The following is a 22272-nucleotide window of genomic DNA, read 5'->3' as shown; positions in this document are numbered from 1 at the left end:
CCTGCCACTGCTTCCTGGTGGACATTGCCATCCCCACTGTTGCTCCAGATCTTGGTGTCCTTCTGTAGGAACTGGAGGGATGGGATTAGGTACCCAAAGAGGTCCCTGCTGTTGCAGGAGTCCGTGGCTCTCTTCGTAAGTGTCACACTGGAGTTGCATACACAAGGATGTTTTCACGAGTGTAGTTTCTCAAATACGTTGAGCTCTTCTGAAGGACTTTCCACTGGGGAAGTGCAGCCACCGGCTGGCTGTGTCCACGGCCCTTTGCCGTTCCACTGTGCTGCTCACTGGTGGTGGCGTCTGCCCCACCCCTCCCAGTGCGGAGATTGCCCGTATGTTGTGCCTCGGCCGCGTGATGCAGGGGTGCATGAAGGTTGAGGGGTCACCTGTATGATTATCCTTCGGTTTCACGACCTTGGCCCTGAGAAGATGCCCAGGGAACATCACCTGAGTTCTGAAAACCCAAGAGCTTAGGAAAAAGATATTTTGTGGTTGTTTGGTATGTGCCATAACTGACCCAGGGGACTACCATACGGTCTGCACAGCTGACCAGATAACTTTCTGCCAGTTATTCTCCATTGCAGACCAGGAATGGGGTGGTGGTGAGTTTCAGGAGGGACCAAGGTCTTGCTTCGGCTTTGTGGCTCCATCCTGCCAAGACTCTAAACCTTCGACCGGCCCGACTGTGTTCTTGTGAGGTAGGGCCAGAGTGACGGTTAGCTCCACATGGAAGATTCTAGATCAAGGGGTAAGGGAGAAAAAGAAATTCCAAATTGGTTGGTGGCCCCAGAAAAGGTCAGCAGGAAAGTTGAGCAGGAGCTCAGTACAGCCTGTTCATCTTACCTGCTGCTCAGACGGGGTAAATTTATCCCCCCAAGGCATGTGGGAGAGGAGGCGGCAAACTGACAACTAGGCGGAGAGAACGATGATGATGGTGTTCAGGAGAACTCCAGTATAGTAGCCGGGCACAGTGACCCACGCCTGTAGTCCCAGCTTCTCAGGAGGCTGAGGCTTGAGCCCAGGAGTTCGAGACCAGTCTGGGCAACACAGCGAGACCCTGTCTCATTTAAAAAGAAATTTAGAAAAGAAGAACTCCAGTATATTTCGATATTTGTATATGTTTAATGCTCTTGAATTCATGTCAAGGGAAATCTTAGAATCAGATGAAAGTGGCTCAAAATCTTATGTGATTTAACTAAGAGAACATAGGGAGGTATGTGGTCAGATGGACGTGGGGGGAAGAGATTAACTGTTATTCTAAAAATTAAAGAGGTTAATGTCTTCCATTTCTGAGAATGCAAGAAGTAAGGAGTAAGACGTTTCAAGGAGAAAAGTAATCAGATGAGAGGCTTGGGAGCTGCAGAGCGGGAGTCAGACGGTCCCATAAATACATTCCAGTCGGAAAAGTGGCACTGCCTCATCTGTCCCTTGCCAAGTCTCCTTCCAGCAATCCCTTAACAGCAGCACCGGCTCGGCTTCAGATTGGTGACCTCGTCTCTCACTGCAGGGCTCTCCTGCAGACTGCTTCCCTTAAAAGTCCTTGGGTCCAAAACGTGTATCCTGCTGCTTCACCATGCACCAAACTCTCGAAAATGGATCAAAAATGTGCACAGATGCCAACCTGTGCCCAAGGCCCATGGGAGCTATCAGACGAGGCCGTGCACGCTACTCCGTGAAGTGGAATACTACTGGTATACACTGTGTAGGACCAGGCCTCGGGGCTTTGACAGTCTGGTCAACTAGATATGAGGAATGGTGGGGACTGGTGTATGGATTGTATATTGTGGGGAATATCCTGTCCTCAAGGAACATGGCTTTTTTTTTTGGTAATAAAATATATATAACATAAAATTTTCTATTTTAACTATTAAGTGTACAATTCAGTGGCATAAGTACATCATTCACATTGTTGTGCAGCCATCACCTCCATCCATCTCCAGAATGTCTTCATCATCCCCCCCGCCTGCCCCGGCAGATGGGAACGTACCCCTCAGCTGGGGGGTGACACACTAACACCTGGCAACAGTCAGTGTCCCAGGAATGAAGGCGCCTGCTAGAGATGCTGGCCGTGTGGCGGGAGCTCAGAGGAGGGGCTGCCCAGAGCCTTGGTCTAGTTGGACGCTCTGTGCTGGTCTCATTTCCCCCGGGTCAGGTTGGCCACATTTCCAGCTGCTCTGAGTGTCGTGCCCACAGGGCTCCCAGGGAGGACCGATGAGTGGCACAGATGGGGTGTGTGCTCCCCAGCCCCAGGCCCCGTTCTGTCCATGTGCGTTCCATGCAGGAGCAGCGCAGACGGTCATGGTCCCATGTAGTGTAGCCCCACCTGCCTTAAACACCCCGGCCCCCTTGCCTGGGCCTATAGTCGCGCAGACTCACCAGGCGGCACCGCGCTGGGGGGCGCGTGCAGGTTGCTGGTCCTCCTGGTCGGTGGCTGGGCGGGAGCCGTGGCGCACAGCCACTGCCAGCACTGCAGGAGAGAATCGCACCACGTACTGCCAGCCAAGGGGGAAAAGAAGTCAAAATTCAAAAAAGTACTGTTTCTACTAAATGCATGTCACTTTTACACTGTCGTGAAGTCAAAAAATTGTAAGTCAACCATCATCAAGTCGGTGACCGTTGGTATTTGTTCTGTGTCACAGGCCGGCTCAGAGCTGACCCCGACCCCAACACACCCGCCAGCCCTTTGCCCTGTTTGCAGAGAGGGATGAGCAGGGGAGCTAGCCAAGGTTCCACTCCGGTCCCCTCATCTGCGGCTCCCCTGCAAGCAGAAGAGGACTAAAAGGAGAGATTTATACAAAGGACGAAACGTCCAGTGTTGGGGAAAGGTCACGGAATTGGGCAATTGGTATTCCTTAGTTCGAGGTGTCAAGGTTGCTCATCCTAGAAGCCTTGTGACCTTTCTGTGGGCCAAACGGGGACCGTCTGCTGTTCAGGCTCTACAATGTCAAGAAGGTGGAGAAGCCAGTGGGAAAAATTGGCCAACGGGTTAGTTGGCATTCTATTGACCTTCGGTGATTAACGGAACCCTGTGATTCTCTGGGGGAGAAGAAAAAGGTCCACTAATTTATAAAAATGGTCTAAAAGAGCAGGTTTCTCCTGTTGGATCGTGCTGGGCTAGGCGCCTGTCTCTGCAACATGAGACCTAGGGTTTCCGGCGAGGGCCGGCAGGTGGGCGGCACTGAGAAGGAGCTGGCGGAGGAACAGTGGCCAGGGAAGCGCCCAGAGGTGACCTGTCGTCTGAGGGTTGGTGGCTGTTGTGCCCTGGAGGGGCAGAGATGTTCTGGATGACACGCCTGCTCGGTGGAGGAGGGGCTCTGGGTTCACTGTCTGAATTGACATGCTGTGGAGTGAGTGGGCTTCACAAGGGAGAACTAGAGATGGAAACTCAGCAAGGGACCCCGGCTTCCTGCCCGCTGCGGGCATCATGGACGGGCAGTGAGGGGTGCTCTGAAGGAGGTCCACGCACCCCGTGTTGCCAAACTAGCTGATCTGGGAGCCCCTCTGCATTCCTCTCTGCAGCCTGGTCTGTGGATCTTGCCAGCGTCTGGCGTTCGGGAAAGGGTGGTTTGCAGAGCTCTGCCGTGTGCCAGGCGCCGCGCTTGCTAAAGCACCGAACGTGCATTATTCGCTTTCCCCGCACAACGGCCTTCTGAGGTGTAGGTAGTGTCGCTGCCCCTGTTTCTCAGTGAGGAAACTGAGGCACGGAGCGGGTGACTCCCTTGCCAAGGTCACGTGTGTAGAGCAGCAGCCGTGGGGTTAAACCAGCGTTTCCTGCCCTGGACACCCTCTTGACCACATGTCTATGCTATCTCCCTAAGGAGGAAGCTTTTCCCAATTTACACAAAAAGCCAAACATTTCTTTCTCATACAGCTTGACTGCTGGTAGGATAATGTTCTAGCATCAGCTGTCACTCGTTTCCTTTTTTTTGACACATAGAGGGCTGTCCAGAAAGTATCCAGCCATTGCTGATGCAGCGAGTTACATGGCTGGGTGCTTTCTGAACAGCCTCGTGCTTTTTATGTTGAGGGAATTTGGTGAAGTTGCGCAACAGGGGTTTTTACCCTCTTATTTGAATTTTAATCTTTTTTTTTTTTTTTAAATATATACAAAGTGAAGGAAATCATTTGCTCCTGGCGTATAACGAACCAGATTAGGTCTGAAAGTGAGCGTCAGAGCAGAGTTGATTGGCTAGAGTGAGTTGTGCTTGTGCAGTCGGAAGCCGGGTGGGGCAGGACACTTGTCCATTTGTTTAATTGTGCCTTGCAGAGGACACTGGTGTGAAATCCCATCCCTTCTCATCAGGTGTGGTAATGTTGCAGGGTGGAATTGACTGGGGTACAGGACAACACCAGAGACCTCTCTGTGTGTCCTTGAACAAGTAGCTGAGAATCACCTTCCTTCCTGGTCTTCCGAATGGGGTTGATCTTCCCAGGCCCCCTTATCAAATAGGGGTTCAAAGATGACAGTAAATTATGAATGCCCAGATAAGGGCAGCAGGGCCTGCCTGGATCAGACTAAACTCTGAGCCCGTCCCCAGGAACTTAGACTCTGTAACTGCACTGACGTGAATGCAAAGAGCCCGAGCGTGCTGGCATCTGGCCCTCCTCCACCCCATCACTTTGGAAGAGCCTCCCCAGGCTCTGAGCTTTGGGACAGCTGGAGAGCAAGGCCCCGCAGCACTGTGTCGCTGACGGTGCAGCTAGGAAGGAGAGGGGCCACGGAAAACTCAGCACACAGCTCTCCCCAGTCATGGTCAGGATGAGAGGCAACGAGAGAGAAATGGGCCATGAGAGACGAAGTTGTCAGTGCAGTAGCAGCTTAGAGACTTTGCTGGAAACTGCAGCTGATGATCAAGGCTGGCATAAACACCGTCCATTAGGGCTCTCTCTGATGATGGAAGCGTTTCATATCTGCACTCTCCACAACAGCAGCCGCTAGCCTCATGTGACCATTGATTACTTGCAGTGTGGCCAGTGTGGCTGAGAAACTGAATGTTTCATTTGAGTTCATTTAAATGTAAATTAAAACAGTCACATGTGTCTAGAGGTAATCACCTTGGCCAGCGCAGGTGTAGAGCTTTGCTGTATCAAAAAATCACTTCTATGTGCACAACCTCCACCTAAAAGCAGTGGCCCTGTGAGGTCCATACGATGTTACTGTCCCTCCAGATGAGGAAGCCAAGGCTCAGAGCAATTGAGTGACATGCTCCATGTCCAACAAGCCAGTAAATGGCAGAGCTTGTGCCTATCCGGTCCCACACTCACCCTCACTATCTCCAGTTCCTCTAGTGGAGAGCGAATATCATTTGAATTTCACAGCTGTGCCACGCAGATGTCCCAGGGGACAGCCACACATATCTCTATGATCTTATTCTGCATCCTTTCAGCGCATGCCATTCACGCATTCTCGTGCTATTTCCCCACGGCTCCTTGCACAGCTAGCAATGAAAGTCCTAAGCCAAGGACCACCAGTCCCTAATATGTGGTGTCCATGTCCCCAAATTCACTCTGTACCAACAGTGGAGAAACCTGATTCTCTTTGTTCTGAAAGAGAAGTAGGGCCACTGGTCAAGACCAGGATAGCTGAACAAGGTTTTCTCCAGTTCTTTCTTTTAGAGAGTCAAGAGGCCACCTGCACTCTAGTGACAGCTTCGTGGAAGTATCAGCTGATGTGTCTTGATGACCTCTGAGTCCCTTAGTTACTGCAGCTGGCCCTGGTGTCTTCTTGAGAAGTTGCGGGCAGAGATGAACTAGGTCCCGCCTCTCTCAGGGTCTTGGGGCATTTCAGAAGTAGTGCTAAGATAAATGTCGTGTGTTGTGTGTGTCCCCCAGGGTATAACTACTATAATCTGTATTTCTTAAGATTCTTTCTGTCGTAATTAGTAATAACATCCTGGGGCAAAGTTTCATACCATATATCAGTAAACTTTCATCCCTACTTTCCTAAATCTATGTATTTAAAAATTAAGGAGTCATAGGAGCAAGAAAAGCTTCCTTAGGAAGAGTAAAAAGCTTGGCAACCGAAAGGTACATTGTCCTGCCATGAAGTCACTTGTCACCCAAGCCTGCAGCCCAGATAGTAAAAGTATCTGTAGCAAACTCCGTTTTGCTTAGTGATGGGAGGTCACCTGTATCTGTGCATGTTGGTAGAACTGTTTTAGTACGATGGTTCTCTCTGAAAATGTGTCTAGGGAGAGATCTGACTTTTTAACACATTTCGTACCGCATAGAAATCTCCTCCAGGGACTGCACGTTTTTGAGCAAACTGCACGTTATTTAAATCATCATAACTACAGTGAAAAACGAGACAACTTGTGAGCGATCCTTAACAGATGACTCTCGAAACAGGAGAAAACTCATGAGCGGTCCTTAAGGTGTTAAAAAGCAGACTAGCAGACTGGCAAGCAATGACACACCCAGGTGAATGGCGTTTCCCTTCAGCATTGTTTTTTGGGAGCTCTTGTAGAACACACCCAACACTGCGTCTGAATGTGAGTGTTGGTTTCCAGTGATGCTGCCTTTTCCCAAATTATTGACAGGATTCTTGGGGGTAGTCTTGAATCTGAACGCAACCCTTGGTCTGTCTTTAGCAGTCGTAGCATGGTGCATGGGTGGGTAAGACTCCATTGAAGGTTGCTCACCTACCTAAGGGAAACAAATTGCCATCTAGACCAGCTGAAGTTACTCAAAACAAACCAAGACCTAGGGGTGCTAGACCCGGGTGACCATCAGACCATGCAGCACCTGTTGGGCTAAGCCTTCTCTTGGCTAGATTTTGTTTGCCCTACTAACAGTTCTTTCTAAACCATGCTCCTCAGCTGGGACTGGTTTCAAGGTTACCATTTTTTTGTTACTTATTTAAATGTAGGTTCTATTTTATATTCACTAAAAAAAACCAACTCATTATTTTATACTAATATGCACCACAAGTTTGGGACTCTCTTTGGAATCTCACTGGTGCCACTTTTTGGCCACAGCTTTCTTCCAGCTTCCCTAATAAGAACAGGTAGGCCTTTGGCTCAGTGACTGTTCCCTTCTCCAGTGACCTCCCAGCTGAGTGTCTGCTCCATGGGAAGAGACTGGCTGGAGTCTGGAAAAATGCCGGTGTTCAGACACATGAGGCTGAGTAATGCGAGGATGGTCCCACAGCAGGACTGCCTGAATGTCCCAGGGTCATGAGCTCTCAGCTGCCTGTCATTGGCATTAGGGAAAATGTGTTAATCTCAGGAAAGGAGAGGCTGCCCTCATTCTAAGAGTTGTCATCATCTGCAGGCATGTGCTAATAAGCACAGTGCACATTAACGACATCTCACCTAGATACTGCAAGTCTCAAATATGCCTATACTGGGGTCATGCTGATAGGGAAGTTCTTTTATAATTATATTTAGTGTGTCTTCTGATTCAATTGTATTCTACATTTAGCATCAAAAACATAAAAAGCCCAGAATATCTATAATTCCAGTAAATACCTTATTATTCAGAAATAGCCACTTGAGATATAGTCAACATTACATGTATAAACACATACACACACACATTTGAACCATTTTATAATCTGGCTACTTCACTTCCAAGGATACTGTGAACCTTTTCCATGTTATTAAATATTTTTTCTACATGATGATTTTTTTTAAAGTGTACCAGATTCCATTATACCTACATATATAATTTTAACCAGTCTCCTCTTCATTAGGCCATTGCTAACTTTTTTGCTATTATAAAAATCTGTAGAATGGACATGGGGTTATATATATAAATCCTCTGGCACATTTCTGATTATTATCTTGGGCTGAACTCCTAAAAGTAGAACTTATGAGTAAACTAGTATAAATATCTTCTAAGTTTTTTTAAACTTTTTAATTGACAAAAATTATATGTAACAGGTACAACATGATATTTTGAAGTATGTGTACATTGTGAAATGGCTAAGTCAAGCTAATTAACATATGTGTTATATCACATACTTATTTTTTGTGATCAGAACACTTAAAATCTACTCTTTTGGCAATTTGCAAGAATACATTGTTATTGCCTATAGTCACCATGTTGTACAGTAGATCTCTTGAACTTATTCCTCCTGTCTAACTGAAATTTTGTATCCTTTGACCAACATCTTCCCCTGCCTCACCTCCACCCCCCTAGCCCCTGGTAAACCCCATTCTGTTCTCTACTTCTGTGAGTTAAGTTTTTTAGATTCCACATGGAAGTGAGTTATTACAATATTTAGCTTTCTATGCCTGGCTTATTCCACATAGCTTAATGTCCTCCAAGTTCGTCTGTGTTGTTGCAAAAGATTTCCTTCTTTTTAATTAATTGTATTCCACTCTACATATATACACCACAGTTTCTTTATCCATTCGTTCATCGATGGACACTTGGGTTGATTCCATGTCTTGGCTATTGTGAATAATGTCACAGTAAACATGGGAGTGCAGACATTTCTTCCATATACTAATTTCATTTCCCAGAAGGGGGGGGGGTTTGCTGGATTACGGTTGTTCTATATTTAATTTTTTGAGGAACTTCTGTACTGTTTTACACAAGGACCGTACTTTAAGGTTTTTGATTCATATGGCAACATTTCCCTATGGAAAGATTATACATGTTTATATCAGATTAACTCAGTGCTCATTTCCCCAGATCCCCGCTAACACTGGGTGTTTGGGCAGGAAAGGTGTAGTTCACTGCTCGTCTTTGTGGAAGTTCGTTGAAATCCGTCTGTTTCCCAGGGACTAATAATTGACATCACCTCTGCTCTGCTGGTTTTAACACATTTCATACCGCATAGAAATCTCTAAGACATACACCAGGGACCGCACATTTTGGGGCAAACTGCACGTTATTTAAATCATCATAACTACAGATCATAATGCATTTTAGGTGTTGTTTTTCAATAATTATAATGCTTTTATTTACAAAAACAATTAAACAACTAGTTAAACAATTAAAGTTCCTAGTACTTTTTTAAAGTATGGTACTGCGTAAAACATTTTCCTCTATGGAGAGGGACCAAACAAAATTTACATAAGTATCTAGATTTGCTCCTTTTTCCACGGGCGGCACAAACTCTGCAGGCTCTCATAGGAAATTTTTTTTTTTCACTTGCTGGAATACATATAGGTTCATGCTGCTTCATATCACTCAACAACCTGTTGGGTGGATCTTTACAAGGTGCTCTCTTTGCACCCCCAAAGGAAGGGCTGGACTGATCTGTCTCTGGTTCTCAACAGACTATACTTCATTTTTGCTTGTGGATTGAGGACGTTGTACACTCTAAATGAATTGAAAAGTCCACAGTTTATAAGGTACAGCACTGGGGGTTTTTTGTCCATTTCATTGTTTTCCTTAGAATGAAACAGCACGAAAGGAACTGATCCGCACGGTCAGTGCCTTTCATGTGGGCATCGTATTCCTTGATGCAGGCAGGTTTTACAATATCCTCTCCTGTTTTTCTATTTTTTTTTTTTCCTGTGGAGACAAAAGTGTCATGGATCATTGATATCATTCAGACAACTCACTTGTCTTTCCATGCTAGGAGAAGAATATCGCCTTTTCTGGAAAATATTATGTCACCTTTCTTCATTCTTGATGTTTTCATTTTCAAATTTGGCGGTAAAGCTCCACCCTCCCTATTGGATGAGACAGTGTGTTGACATGTAAGGTCCATAACAGATGGCGCTCGAAACACAAGAAAACTCGTGAGTGGTATGAAAGGTGTTAATGAGATGGGAGGGCACTCCATTTGTCACCTACGGGTTTGGGGTTTTCCAGGTGCATGGAAGTGCCTGGTGTGGAAGCAGTGTGGCCCAGTGTGTGGGGGACAGAACACTTAAGATACTCATGAGACTTCCGCCTGCTGGTGTGCACACACACCAATGAAAGGATTTTGATTTTGCAAGTGTATTACGGTCCTAAATCAGTTGCAGGGAAATTACCCCGTGTGGGCCCGACCTAACCAGGTAAGCCCTTAAAAAGAACTGGGCTACTCCTGGCAGAAAAGAGATTGCAAGCTTGGGAGAGATTCGGAGAAAAGTCTCTGGCTGGCTTTGAAGATGGGAGGGGTCGCATGGCAGAGGCAGTTGCCTTCTTAATACCAACGTTTTAATCTCCATCAAGAGATTCCTTCTGGGAAGTGAGGTAATATCAGGAAAAGGCACAGAGACCCAAATAAAGCACCGAAGATCTGCCGAGGTGTCTCCAAAATCGTGTGGCACTACCAAGCCATGGCCTGGCAGAGAGCCGCTTCCCCCGGAGGACACCCAGGCGTGTGTTGGGAGCCGCTGTAGAATTAGACCTTCGCTCACTCGCTCTCCTCTGCCTTAACATCAGTTGCCCATGTTTTGCAAGTGAATCCCCCAAAGTCATTTGACCAAGGACAGGTGCAAGTTGATGAACTGGGTCCTCCATGTGGCCCACCTCCGTGACTCTCAGTGGAGGCGTCACCGGCGTTTTGCACAGACCAGCCTTTCACGTAGCTGGTCTGAGCCTGCGGGATGGTTAGGGTTTGCAGTGACACCCTGCGAGGGTCAGAGTGCTCCTCGAACACAGGGACAGGCACAGGGGAGCACGATTAGCTTGTGGACTGCTGCCAGCAAAGGCACCCAGAACATTCCATGAGAACGGCTGTTCTCCCTAAAGGAGGTGCCAGTTAACCCCCACGTGGTTCATTTTTCACGGCTCCATCAGCCATCGGGAGCACCGGGAGCTTCTCGGATCCATTCCCTTTCCCGTGTCTGCCCCTCTGATGTTCGTGGGGGCAGCACGGGACACAGAGTTCAGAAATTGCTTACTTTATGAAGTTTCCCAAAAGACTCAGTTTCTTACTAAGTCTAGTATGTCCTCTTCGCTGGCCCTGAGCCCTCAGGTGGATGTTTAACCCTCAATCCTGTCTCCTCCGCTACACCGTGAGGTGAATCTGCCTGCCTTTTTTTGGGGGGGGGGAGGGCATCGTACAGAACAAACAGTCTCTGTGAACACGCTTTGTAAATTAAAATGCTGTGTTCGAATGGAAAGTGTGCAGACAAGTATATTCCTAACAGGTGAGCTAGGCTTTTTGTTTATAGCAAATTTAAGTCTCTCTCGAGTGTCAGAACTGGGGATTATGTCTGCATAGACCTGGCCTGCTGGCGTCATCCCTTGTAACTGCTTGTCCTCTTCCTTCTGTGCTTCGGGCTGTCCAGATGGAAGTCTCTGGGGCTGAGTCACCAGCCACCTGAGCTTCGGGGTGGCCTTACTGGTGACCTGTGGCCTAACGACAGAGCCCCATGCTTCCCAAGCTTTTAGCCTCCTGACCTATGTGTGTCTGTTCCAGATTTACGTCCACCTGAAGGAGGGCGGGGGCCCGGACGGCCTGGACGCGCTGAAGAATAAGCCCCAGCTGCACAGCATGGTGGCCCGGAGCTTGTGCCGGAACGCGGCGGGCAAGAACTACATCATCTTCACGGGGCCCAGCATCACCAGCCTGACCCTGTTTGAAGAGTTCGAGAAGCAAGGTTTGTTGAGTGTGGAGCCAGTGGGAACAGGGCCCCCGCCTGCCCTGGGGATGTGGTGGGAGAGGTCTGGATGGGGTGCAGGTGTGGCGGGGCCGGCACACACCACCCGATGCCAGGCCGGGCGGCCCTGCCTTGAGGGAACAGGTGCATCTCGGCCACCCTGCGTGCCAGGACCCTCCGGGCACTAGAGATCTCAAGGTGTGCGAGTTGTGGGTTCACAGCCTGGAGGATGTGTTGGCACGAGGCCCAGTCTTGAGGACACTTGTTTGTGTGTCCTTTGTTGTCAAGCTGCAGCCAAGCCTGAGATTCCTAGGCACATTGTCTAGCAAGGCTCTAGGAAGTCTCCTGAACTCACCCACCATCTGTAATGTGGCCCCTTCCCAGTGGATGGACAAGAACTGCATGAAGACAGGGAGTGACATAGTGGCCTCAGAAAGGTCTTGGGTCCCTGGGTTCTAAGATGCTTGGTTCATTCATTGCAAAGAGACTGGGCAGGCCCTCCATGGCTCTGGCAGAAATGGTAACTACAGAGGAGGAAGATCAGGACCAGGTCAGAGAGCCCTGTGGCAAGCTGCGTTCGTCTCTTTGTCCTACATCTGGGGATTTATGTCCAGTCCTCACAGGGGAAGCACAAAAAGCTCCCTGTCATCTGCAGCAGCCACTAGCATTGCAGACCTTTTGCTAGCACAGACCTGACATCTGGCTTTAGAACCAGACCCTGCTAAACAACAGGGAGCAGACAGCTTACGTGCTGGGGCATTGGCAGCTACGGTGAGGAAGCGGCCCGGGGCTCTGTGCTCCTTTCCGGCCTGGGCTGCATCACTTACCTGCACGCTGGTGCCCAGCACAGCTCAATATTTGTTGAAAGAATCAAGCGTAGAGAGATCAGACTGTGTGAAGAGGGACCATGGAAGTCAAGTTAGAGAAAATTGGCCCTCATGCACATTAACCAGTCACTTTGGAAGAACGGTGGGTTCTCTGTGTTCAGGCATGTGGTGAGAACTGGGGCTGCTGCCCTCTCCTACCTGCTTGCGTGAGCCTGCGTGCAGGTGCAGCGCGCATGGCGATGCAGCCCCTGGTAGCGCTCGTGTTATAGGGCCTACGCCCTGGAGCAGGAGCCAGTGGTGTGTTCTGTGGCAGCTCATCATGCATGTGTGTGCGTGTGCATGTGGTGGAGTTAATGTCGTGCAGACAGCCTCCTGGAGGAAGGAAATTTGGGGATGCCAGAGGACTTTCCTGGGCCATCGGTCCTGCTTCCCAGAGAACTGGGCTGCTGCTCCTGTGATTCCCAGGAGAAGGGGACACTCCCTGGTTCAGGGACTTTGGGGAAAGAGAGAGAATCTTCTAGCTGGAAGAAAATAGACAGGGAATTTGGATTTTTTTTTCCCCCGAGAGGTTAGGTAATAGATTAAAAAGATCTCCTTGCCTATTTTTAGAAGCATCTAAAGTTATTAAGCGCCTCACACAGGGTGCCACGTGCTTCCTCTGCAAGGAAGGAGGGAGGTGGTTTGTTCATCCTGCCCGAGTGGGGGTCACTGAGGGCCGCGCCCACCCTGGGGTTCTACGGGCAGCCGGGGTCAAGGAAAAATGTCACAGTGAGAGAGTCTGGTTGTCTCTCCGAGGGCGCACACAGCCTACTTTGTGAAATAAGAGCCGGAAAGGACACTCAGAATAACCCGTTTTCCCGTAGGGATAGATGCAGGAAAACTCAGAGTGCTGCCTGCATGTTCTTCTCTCCCTCCCGTGAAAATGCGGCTGGTAGAGTAGACTGAGCCCCAGATGGGCGATTCAAAACATTCTTATTCTTGTTCACATAATCCTCCCCATTTTAAAAAACAGATTGTCTTCTTTTTAAATCTCGAGATTAGTTTGGGTGGTCCCATCCAACTGCTGGGAGCAGAGTTACAAGACGCAGGGAGGCCTCTTCTTCCCAGCACACTCGAGCGTGCCGGCCGCCGCACGCAGGGCAGGGGCTCTAAGAGGAGGAATTGGAAGAGGGAAAGGATTTGTCCCATTGTCCTTCCAGTGCGGGGCGGAGACACAGTAATGTGGAAAGCGTTCACAGGGCGTACACAGTGTGCTCAGGTGACTGATGGCACTGTCGGTCCTCAGCTGAGAGGGCAGGAGCCTGTCCCCACGGTCCCCATACCTCCTCTGGGCAGGCAGCGTGACTGGTGGCCTGGCAGGCTGGGGCAGGCCCATGAAGGGGGCGTCCAGTGAGTCCTAGCTGGGTTTGTTCATACTGGTCCCTGTGAGCCACCTTCCACCCTGCGAGAATCTCCGGCTCTGAGAAGCCAAGTCCCAACTCCTCGTCCCTCAGGGAGCTCTCCGCCCACCTGCAGAAAGAACACTTGCTTTCGTCCATATCGTCTGATGATTCTCCCTCTTGCATTTCACTTTCTGAAAAGGGGTTTCCGTCAGACACAATTTCCTGGTGCTGTGTGGACTGGCCGGGTCTTGGTGAGGCTGTCAGGGTGACCACCATAGCGAGGCCTGGACATCAAGGCACACCTGGCCTCCGTGCCTGTCTTTGCCCTCCCAGCTGTGAGCCTGGGCGGCCTCGGTCTCCGTGCGTGCTGTAACCTCCCGAGCGCAGAAGTTTCTGCAAGTAGATGGGGTGATGGGTGCGTGTGCTGGCCCCTAACAAACGCTCTAACGAGAGCCGCTGTTGTGCTGTGGACCCATTGCTTGTCCTACGGCCTCACACGCGAACTTCGTACACCGTGTGTGCTTGTGAAAGAACCTGGGGAGATTGTCACCCGGGGAGACAGTAGAGGGATAAAAGACCCCACAACTTCAGCTGTCTCCTCTAGAGGCACTGCTAGAGGACCCGTCTCCCAAGCATCAGCCTCAGGCTGGGGCACTCCGGTCCTTTCCTTGGGGAAGCACGGGGCTGGGAGCCGCTGGCATCTCTGACGGTGGCATGTGTGTGACTCTGTGTCCCTCTCCCCGCAGAGATTTACTGCTGCGGCCTGCTCAGCTCCAGGAAGAGCGACTGCACCGGCCTCCCGCTGTCCATGCTGACCAACCCGGCCACCCCGCCGGCCCGGGGCCAGTACCACATCAAGATGAAGGGGAACATGTCCCTGATCTGCTGGTACAACAAGGGACACTTCCGCTTCCTGACCAACGCCTACTCCCCCGTGCAGCAAGGTGAGTGCAGACCCGCGTTGGTGTCAGGGAGGTTCAGTGAGCCTGGCTGAGATGGGGGGAGTGGGAAGTCCGCTGTCGGCTGTGCGGCTCTGAGGTCGGGCCAGCCTCGGTCATTCATCAGCTCTGGGTCGGTGCTAACAACAGGACAGCAAGGACGGAGCTTCCTGAGCCCTTTGCTCCGTCACTCGTGAGCGGTCAAAGATGCCAGGCTGACGGGGCTTGCAGGTGACTTATGCAGCTTCTGTAGCCCCCAGGTTGTACACAGGGAGTGATAATTGGCTGCGTTTGAGTGACATTTCACGTCATCCTCTGGGATTCTGCGAAAAATTATCCTGATGGGAGGGAAAAATCTGTTCTTACCTTTCAGTGTCTTCCTTGGAAGATAAGCACCTGGTTGTCTGGTTTGTCGACAGGTCTTTTGATTTCTTCATTAATTTTCTTTGGATTTAAAATCCGGTCCCAAACAAAGGGACTTATTTAGCGAGGAGTCTATATTTAAAGGAACCTGTAGCAAAAACATTGAGAAAATGCTGAAAAGAAGACTGAAAGGACAAAGGGGCATTTTAGAAATAGTTACAATCGCATAGTGTAGATGAGCAGCCTCTTGCCTGCCTTTACCGGAAGGTACCTTCAGGGAACACTGTTTCAAGGGGCTCAGAGGTGTGTGTGTGTGTGCACTCGTGCATGTGTTGTGTAAGTTTGCATAGTGTGCTATGTATGTATATGTGTGGTATGTGTAAGTTTGCATGGTGTGTGTCTGAGGTGTGTGTGCATGCAGGGGGGGGTGTCGTGTGGTGTATATATTTCTGTGATATGGTGTGTGTACATATGTTGTGTGTGCATGGTGTATGTATTTCCATGGTGCAGTGTGTGTGTTTAATGAACGTTGTCCGCTTATTCCCATCCTTCCTCACACACTTACATTGCCTTACATTGGAGATGGTGAACGAGGGACTCCAGCAGGTGGCTGTCCTCACCCTGCGGAGATTTGGAGGCTGCCAGAGCTGGCACCCGTGACAGCTGTGTCCAAGGCCCTTAGAAGGTCGGTCCAGAGTTGGCCTCGCACGCTGAAGGCAGAGTTTGGATTGGACCCCCAAGACTTCGGTGGCCGAGGCCGCAGTGCAGGTCAAGGGAATTGCAGGGAGCATGTTTGGGAGTTGGGGACAAGAGCCGATTCCCACCGACTTATGGGATGGCCTCTGAAAAGGCATCCCAAAGCCGGACGTTGCACTCACCAGAGCTTAATAATGCACTGGAGAGAAAAGCAAGCGTCTGGACTGTCGGAAGGAAGCATGGAGTAGGCTTTACCCCAGTCTGAGGGATGGGGGACAAGTAAGGAGGGCTGATGGGGGAGCAGAGAAAGCTTTGGGGGCTGATGTCTAAATCCACTGAAATTCAGTGTTTGTATTTAATGTGGTTACAACTGTCAGTCCCAAAGTACTCTACTGACACCACAAAGTCCCAAATCCTAAATCCTAGGGAGCATTTCCCCAGCATCACTGCCTCCTCCCACCCCACCTGCCTCCAGAAAGCCCCCTCGGGGAAGTCCACACTCAGGTGAGCGCAGGCCGGGCGTGGCTAGACCCAGGCAGGAACCGCCCAGGGGAGGATGAGATCCACCACTGCCCTCTGCCCTGGAAATCCTTTTTCTAGTTCACATCTTAGAGTTCTTTCCCTTCTTTAGTAAAGAGGGAGAGTTTTCTTCTTAGTGCACTGTAAAAATGTGATTTTCAAAAGACCACCTAGGACTCCCTCCTTTTAGACGTGCCGTAATCTCCACCTACTCCCCTAGTGGCGAGTTTTCACGATATGATTGACTACAGCAAGTGTCTTCGCACATCAATCTTCGGGTACATCTTTGACTATTTCCTCGAGATAAATCTAAAAGTGGAAGCGCCGCGCCAAAGGGGAGGAACATCGTTAGGTCTGTGCTGTGCCGCTGCAGGTTGTGCTTCCTGCCATTGCACTGGGTCGCCAGGGACTGGCGTCCCCCGGCTTCACCAGCGCTGCATATTTCTTGTTTAAATTTGTCAATATGACAGGTGAAAATGCTCCAAATTTTTAAATAGAAATTGCTGAGGCTGTGGGTGAGGTGGAGCAGATCTCTCCATGTGTTTATGTTCTTTACAATTTGCTTCTGAAGTATGTGTCTTTTTCTCTTTAACTTGAAAGCAAATTTTCTGCATTTTCCTTTTGTTTTTTACTTATGAGGAGTATTTTTTAACATAAAAAGTTTTCCATTTGCACATTGGCAGATCTGTTGATCATTTTTGCTGCTGTCATAATGTAAAAGTCTCTCCTTGGTGCCAAGGCCAGATAAGTGTTCATTCATGGGGTTGGTTTATGGTGTGAGTTCGTACTCATCACTATAATCCACTTCAAATTCACTTAGCACATAACAGCAACAATGGGTCAAAGCCCATATGATGCCAAGTGGCCAGGGTGGGTTGACCAAGCAACCCCTCCTCTGTGCCTGAAACATTTGTCCAACCATTCACCCTTTCTCTACTTATCTTAAATGTCGCGCAGGTGATAAACTGAAACCCCATAGAGTCTAAAGACGGCTTTCTCAGCTTTGTGTTACGTTCTGTGCTATTACGACCACGTGTGCTCTTCTTGAGGTTGCGCAGAATTTCCAACCTTAGAAAAGGGATAACTAGGTGTGAACATTTCAGGAATTGGTTTCTCATTCTTCACTCCAGGTTCTAGGGGAACATGAGCCTTCTTCCATAGAACGTGAGCATAGACACAAGCTTTTTCAAAATTAAATGCTGTCACACGTCAAGGGGCTTGTGTGCTGTGAGCCAGACCCTTTTGCTTTTCTTCCAAAATCCATTTTGAGTCTGTCTTCTGCCCGCTGGGGTCTTTGCCCATGTAAGATTCAGATTCACTAAGCCCGATGAGAATGCAGGACACGTCTGCGTATGAATGTGAGTCAGGTCTGGAGGCGTCCATTCAGGCTTGCAGAACGGTGGCAAGGGTGTCAGCCAAGCCACCGAAAGCTAAGGAAGGCGGTGGACACAACGGCTGCTAGAGTGAGAGGACACAGCCATGGAGATCTACAGTGTGACAGAGAGCCACAGAGAAGACAGACATGCGTATAAATGCCTGCTATGAATATAAATGTGTGAATATATATAATGAATATAAATAAACGTGTGAATTTGTGGATGACGTGCATGTCATTGTCGATTGTGAAGTCAACTGTCAGTACCCTCTCGTTAGCATTTCCAATGTTTCAAGCTCATGGCATGGGCACTGTGGCCCTCTGGCATGTCACCTGATGCCCCTCAGTGAGAGGGGCTGGCCCCAGATGGCATGGGGGCCTGCAGGGACATGGCCATTTTACTTTGACCTTGTCCAGTTAAGTGAAAGTTCACAATCCTGTGAACTAATCTCTAAAAAGTGCCAAAAGATGGCACGGTACCTGTGACCTCATCATGCTGGGCGAGTGGGCTGTCGGAGGAAACGGGAGGTCAACCCCAGCCGTGCTTAAATGGATCCTTTTCCATCTGCTGCTGGGACCGTGGGCAACAGCAAGAGGAGGCTAATCGGTTCCCAGTGGTTCCCCAGGCCCTGCTGGTGGGATTCATGAGTCTTGCTGTGTCCCTGGCTGGGCCCCTGGGACTCCCACATACACCCCAAAGTCCTGGGAGGCATGGAAGGGAAGGGAGGGCAACCTCCTGGTTCTGCTGAGCCTCTAAAGCCACCTGTTGGCTTTGATGGAAGCAGATGGAAATGATTCCTCGGTGCCCCCTGACCTCGGCCGCCTCCTGCTCTTCCCAGCACCACCTCCCCCAGCCTGGCAGAAGGGAGGGAGAAGCGTGAGTCCTGTGTCCCCCCCCCTTCACCCCCATCCAGGTGCAGCACCCTGCCCTGTGCCTCCCAGAGCCACCTGTCACGACCCTGTACACTCTGTGCCACCTGTGACTCAGGGTACTGTCTCAGCCGGCGCACACCTTTGCACTTGCCTGTCTTTGAGGTTTTCCTCAAGTCCTCTGAAGCATCTGGTGGCTGGTCCTGCTAGTTCTTCCCCCCACCTTCTGCTCCTTATTTCAAGTCGGGGCAGCCAGGCTGGATGAAGACGGGCGTTTGGAGGCAGCAGTTGGGGCAGGGCCTTCACCTTCTCTCCCCCCCTGCAGGAGTCATCATCAAGAGGAAGAGTGGGGAGATCCCCTGCCCGCTGGCCGTGGAGGCGTTTGCTGCTCACCTTAGCTACATCTGCAGATACGATGACAAGTACAGCAAGTAAGTGACCACAGACGCGGTCTCGTAGCTGCGCGGGACACAGGATAGATGCGTTAGTAGGTGGTCGTTAGCTTCCCCAGTTTGAGAACTGAAGGATGAAGGACCTGAATCCTGAGCCCTCATCCTGGCCTTCCCAGCTCCACCAGTACATACCTGGCCTCACCTGGAAGTCCTCTGCCTCTCCACTCTCCCTGCTCCAGGTTAACATTCCCTTTGCCCAAAAGTGCCCTTCCCTCTACTTATCTAAGTCATGGTGTCTCTCAATAGCCAGCTCAGACCCTAGCCCCCCATGCCCCTAACACACTAGCATCAGCCCAGGTGTTCTTACCCTGAGCGTGTGTGTCCCAGCTCTGGCTCCTCAGTTTCTCAAATATGATTCCTCCTGAGGTCCAGGTACGGCCTCATGTTAAATATACACCTACTATGCGCATGTGCACATGATATAGACAGCGTGCAGGTGTGGGATGTACATGCACCCATGATGCCGTCCCTGGCTGAGTGTCGTAACAGCCCTGACAGGAACTCAGAAAATGAGTATGACTATTAAATCACAAGGATTGAGCCTCACAACAGAGACCAGGGTTGAACCAACTCAAAATTAGACATAGGTCAGCCTCAAAGAAGACTGAGACAATGTTTCCCGGCCTTTTTCATGGTGAAGAGGAAAAACAGGGGGCTGGTTCTCCCTGGAAAACTCAGCCTGCATGTGCAAGGTGGCCCCGCTCCTTAGGGATTCACGGAACAAGTCTTACTGAACACCCACCTCGTCCCCGCACATTGCTCAGTTCCAGGAGGCTGTTACAAAGACACCAGCACTTGGTTCACTGAACACCTGTTAGGTACCAGCCCCTTGCTAGTTCCAGGAGGCTGCTGCAAAGAAAGTGATTGCGGACGGCGAGCGAGTCCTGGATGGGTTCTCCCAAGAGCAGCAGCGTCCTCAGAGTCAGCCTCAGGGTCCGAGCCAGCTTCCCTGAACCGGGACCTCTGTACCTTGATCTAAAGGGAAGGTGGGGGTGGGGAAGGCTTGCTCTGGAGCAAGGAAGTACATTACAGGGACCTGGAGCCCGGGAAGGGCTTGACCTTGGGGAAGTGGAAGTTCAGCGTGCATAGAACACAGCCTGAGAAGGGCAGTTAGCAAGCAGGGAAGCTCGGGCAGCTGGCCAAGGCTTGCATACCACCTGGGCTGCAGCATCCAGTCTTCCCCTCTGATCCTTTGAGAGGAGCTGTTTTCATTTCCGTTGTCTTAAACAGCGTTCACTGTGGCAGAGCCCCCCAACCCCGCCAAGCACGCCTCCCACCCACTGTGGCATCCATGTGTCCCAGGTGCCCGTGGGCCATCCTGCAGCCTTTCTCTTCCCTTGCCCACAGGTATTTCATCTCTCACAAACCAAGCAAGACCTGGCAACAGGTCTTCTGGTTTGCCGTCAGCATCGCCGTCAACAACGCCTACATCCTGTACAAGATGTCGGACGCCTACCACGTGACCAGGTACAGCCGGGCGCAGTTCGGAGAGAGACTCGTCAGAGAGCTGCTGGGCTTGGAGGACGCCTTGCCCACCCACTGATGCTGGGGGTGCCGGCCCGGGCTGGCAGGGACCAGGTCGAGGAAGAGGAGGAGAGCCGGTTGAGCCCACCTGCCCGGCCAGAGACGTGGAAACACCCTGGTGTGGGCCGCACCCAGGTCCCCAGCGCAGGGTCTCTCGCGCCACCCGTGAGACCTGCAGGCCAACCTCAGCTCTCAGCGAAGGCACCGCGAGAGGATGAGCTGCAGCGTGTTCCGAGAGAGATGCCTGCTTCGTGCAGATCCAAGGAGATTGGAGTCGGGGTTCAAGTTCAAGGTGGAGGAAGCAAGCAGGGATTGGCTCTGCACGGTTAAGGCAGTTCTGAGGTGTAGCGGGGAGGCCACGGGGGCTTCCAGCAGCTTCTGACGGGTCTCTTAGAAGAAACGCAGCCTGGGTGCGCAGTGCTGAAATTCGGGACTGAGTGAGGCCTTCCTGCTCCTTTTCCTCTGTGTGGGTGGGGGGAAAGGGAAACGCCAAAAGAGTTACAGTGAAGGGTGATGCTATTTTTTATTTTTAAATATATCTTCAGGTTATTTTCTTACTGTTGCTTCAGATCTAATGTAAAAGGCAGATGTCCCCCCTCCCCCTCGCCATCTCCACCCTCCAGCCCCAGTCATGGCTCCTTGCATGATCACACACCTCCGTGTTCGGCCTGTGGCCGGCCCGGGAGGGCAGCTCGTTCCCAGAACAGACGTGGCTGTGCTCCGCGGAGGCTTGTCACAGGCTCCGTCATCCCTGGCAGAATTACTTGTTTTGAGAAATATGTAGCATTGCTAAACAGACAAAACTCTCTACAGTGACCGGTGACCGTTTGCTCCCTGTCCCCCCTCCGTGTGCACCAGCCCTGGCAGCGTTTGCCGCTCTGAGCGTCCCCCAGGATGGTGTAGCCGGTCTTGCGATGGGATTGAAATGGGGGCCGGGGACTTGCTCACCTGAGCGGGACGGAAAAGACCGCGTGCCCAGCAGCCGGAAGCCAGGGCCCCGTTCACCACCTGGAAACATCTGCGGCTCTTTGTGAAACAAGGTTTATGCCTCTCCGTGGAAACCTCAGCACGTCTGACTGTCCCCACAGACGAGAAACAAGTAATTTCCGGAATTACCCGTTCTCCTTCCAACCCACTACTTTATGTAAGCACCTCATTTTTACAAATGCAAATCTATTCTACTCAGGCTTTGGGACTTTTTTTTCCTCGTCCACACTCGTTAAAGAAGTGTTGCTGTCCGCATGCTCCCGGACCCCACGTCATTTCTGTCCTCTAGTTCATGACGATCCCCCTCCCCCTGTGGTTTTATTTCCACGCCACGACTGTAGGCCAAATTTTGGAGAAGGTGTCTCGAGACACCTTTGCTATGCCCTTTAAAATTGGATTGAAAGCACTTTTACCACATGGAGAAATATATTTTTAATTTGTGATGCTTTTCTACAAGGTTCACTATTTCTGAGTTTAATGTGTTTCCAACACTTTAGGGAGACTCTAATGAAAGCCGATGAATTTTCTTTTCTGTCCAAACAAGTAAAAATAAAAGTCTATTTAGATGTTGATTCTTTGTTAACATGTGAATTTTTTTTTTTAAAGGTCAGGGAACAAACATACAGGCTGCTATTTTTAAGACTTGATTTACTGTTCTCGGTATGTTGAATCACTGAGCAGATTATAAAAGAAATTCAGCTAGGTTTTGACTCATAGAAATACATACTGATGCTGTAGTTCTATGAGTACAGTTGTATTTGAGGCACCTGTTTCTTTGAAAAACTGCCGGGCCTACCTTCTAGCTTCTTTCCTTCCGGGTTGTGTCGTGTTGTTCCAAATTAGCAGG

At 50.2% G+C, this 22272-nt stretch overlaps 1 protein-coding gene across 1 annotated transcript in view; it reads left to right on the top strand.

Annotated features, from left to right (window-relative positions):
- Positions 1–21997, top strand: part of PGBD5 (piggyBac transposable element derived 5) — an 81797-nt gene extending 59800 nt beyond the window's left edge. The window contains exons 4-7 of the mRNA XM_075995453.1: positions 11312–11492; positions 14448–14645; positions 18788–18893; positions 20262–21997. Coding sequence (XP_075851568.1) covers positions 11312–11492; positions 14448–14645; positions 18788–18893; positions 20262–20457 — 681 coding nt within the window. The 3' untranslated portion in view covers positions 20458–21997. The remainder of the gene's footprint in view (positions 1–11311; positions 11493–14447; positions 14646–18787; positions 18894–20261) is intronic.
- The last annotated feature ends 275 nt before the right edge of the window (positions 21998–22272 follow it).

Source organism: Microcebus murinus, chromosome 19 (assembly GCF_040939455.1).
Source record: "Microcebus murinus isolate Inina chromosome 19, M.murinus_Inina_mat1.0, whole genome shotgun sequence".
Classification (NCBI taxonomy): Eukaryota; Metazoa; Chordata; class Mammalia; order Primates; family Cheirogaleidae; genus Microcebus; species Microcebus murinus.
This window is presented reverse-complemented; position numbering and strand designations above follow the sequence as displayed.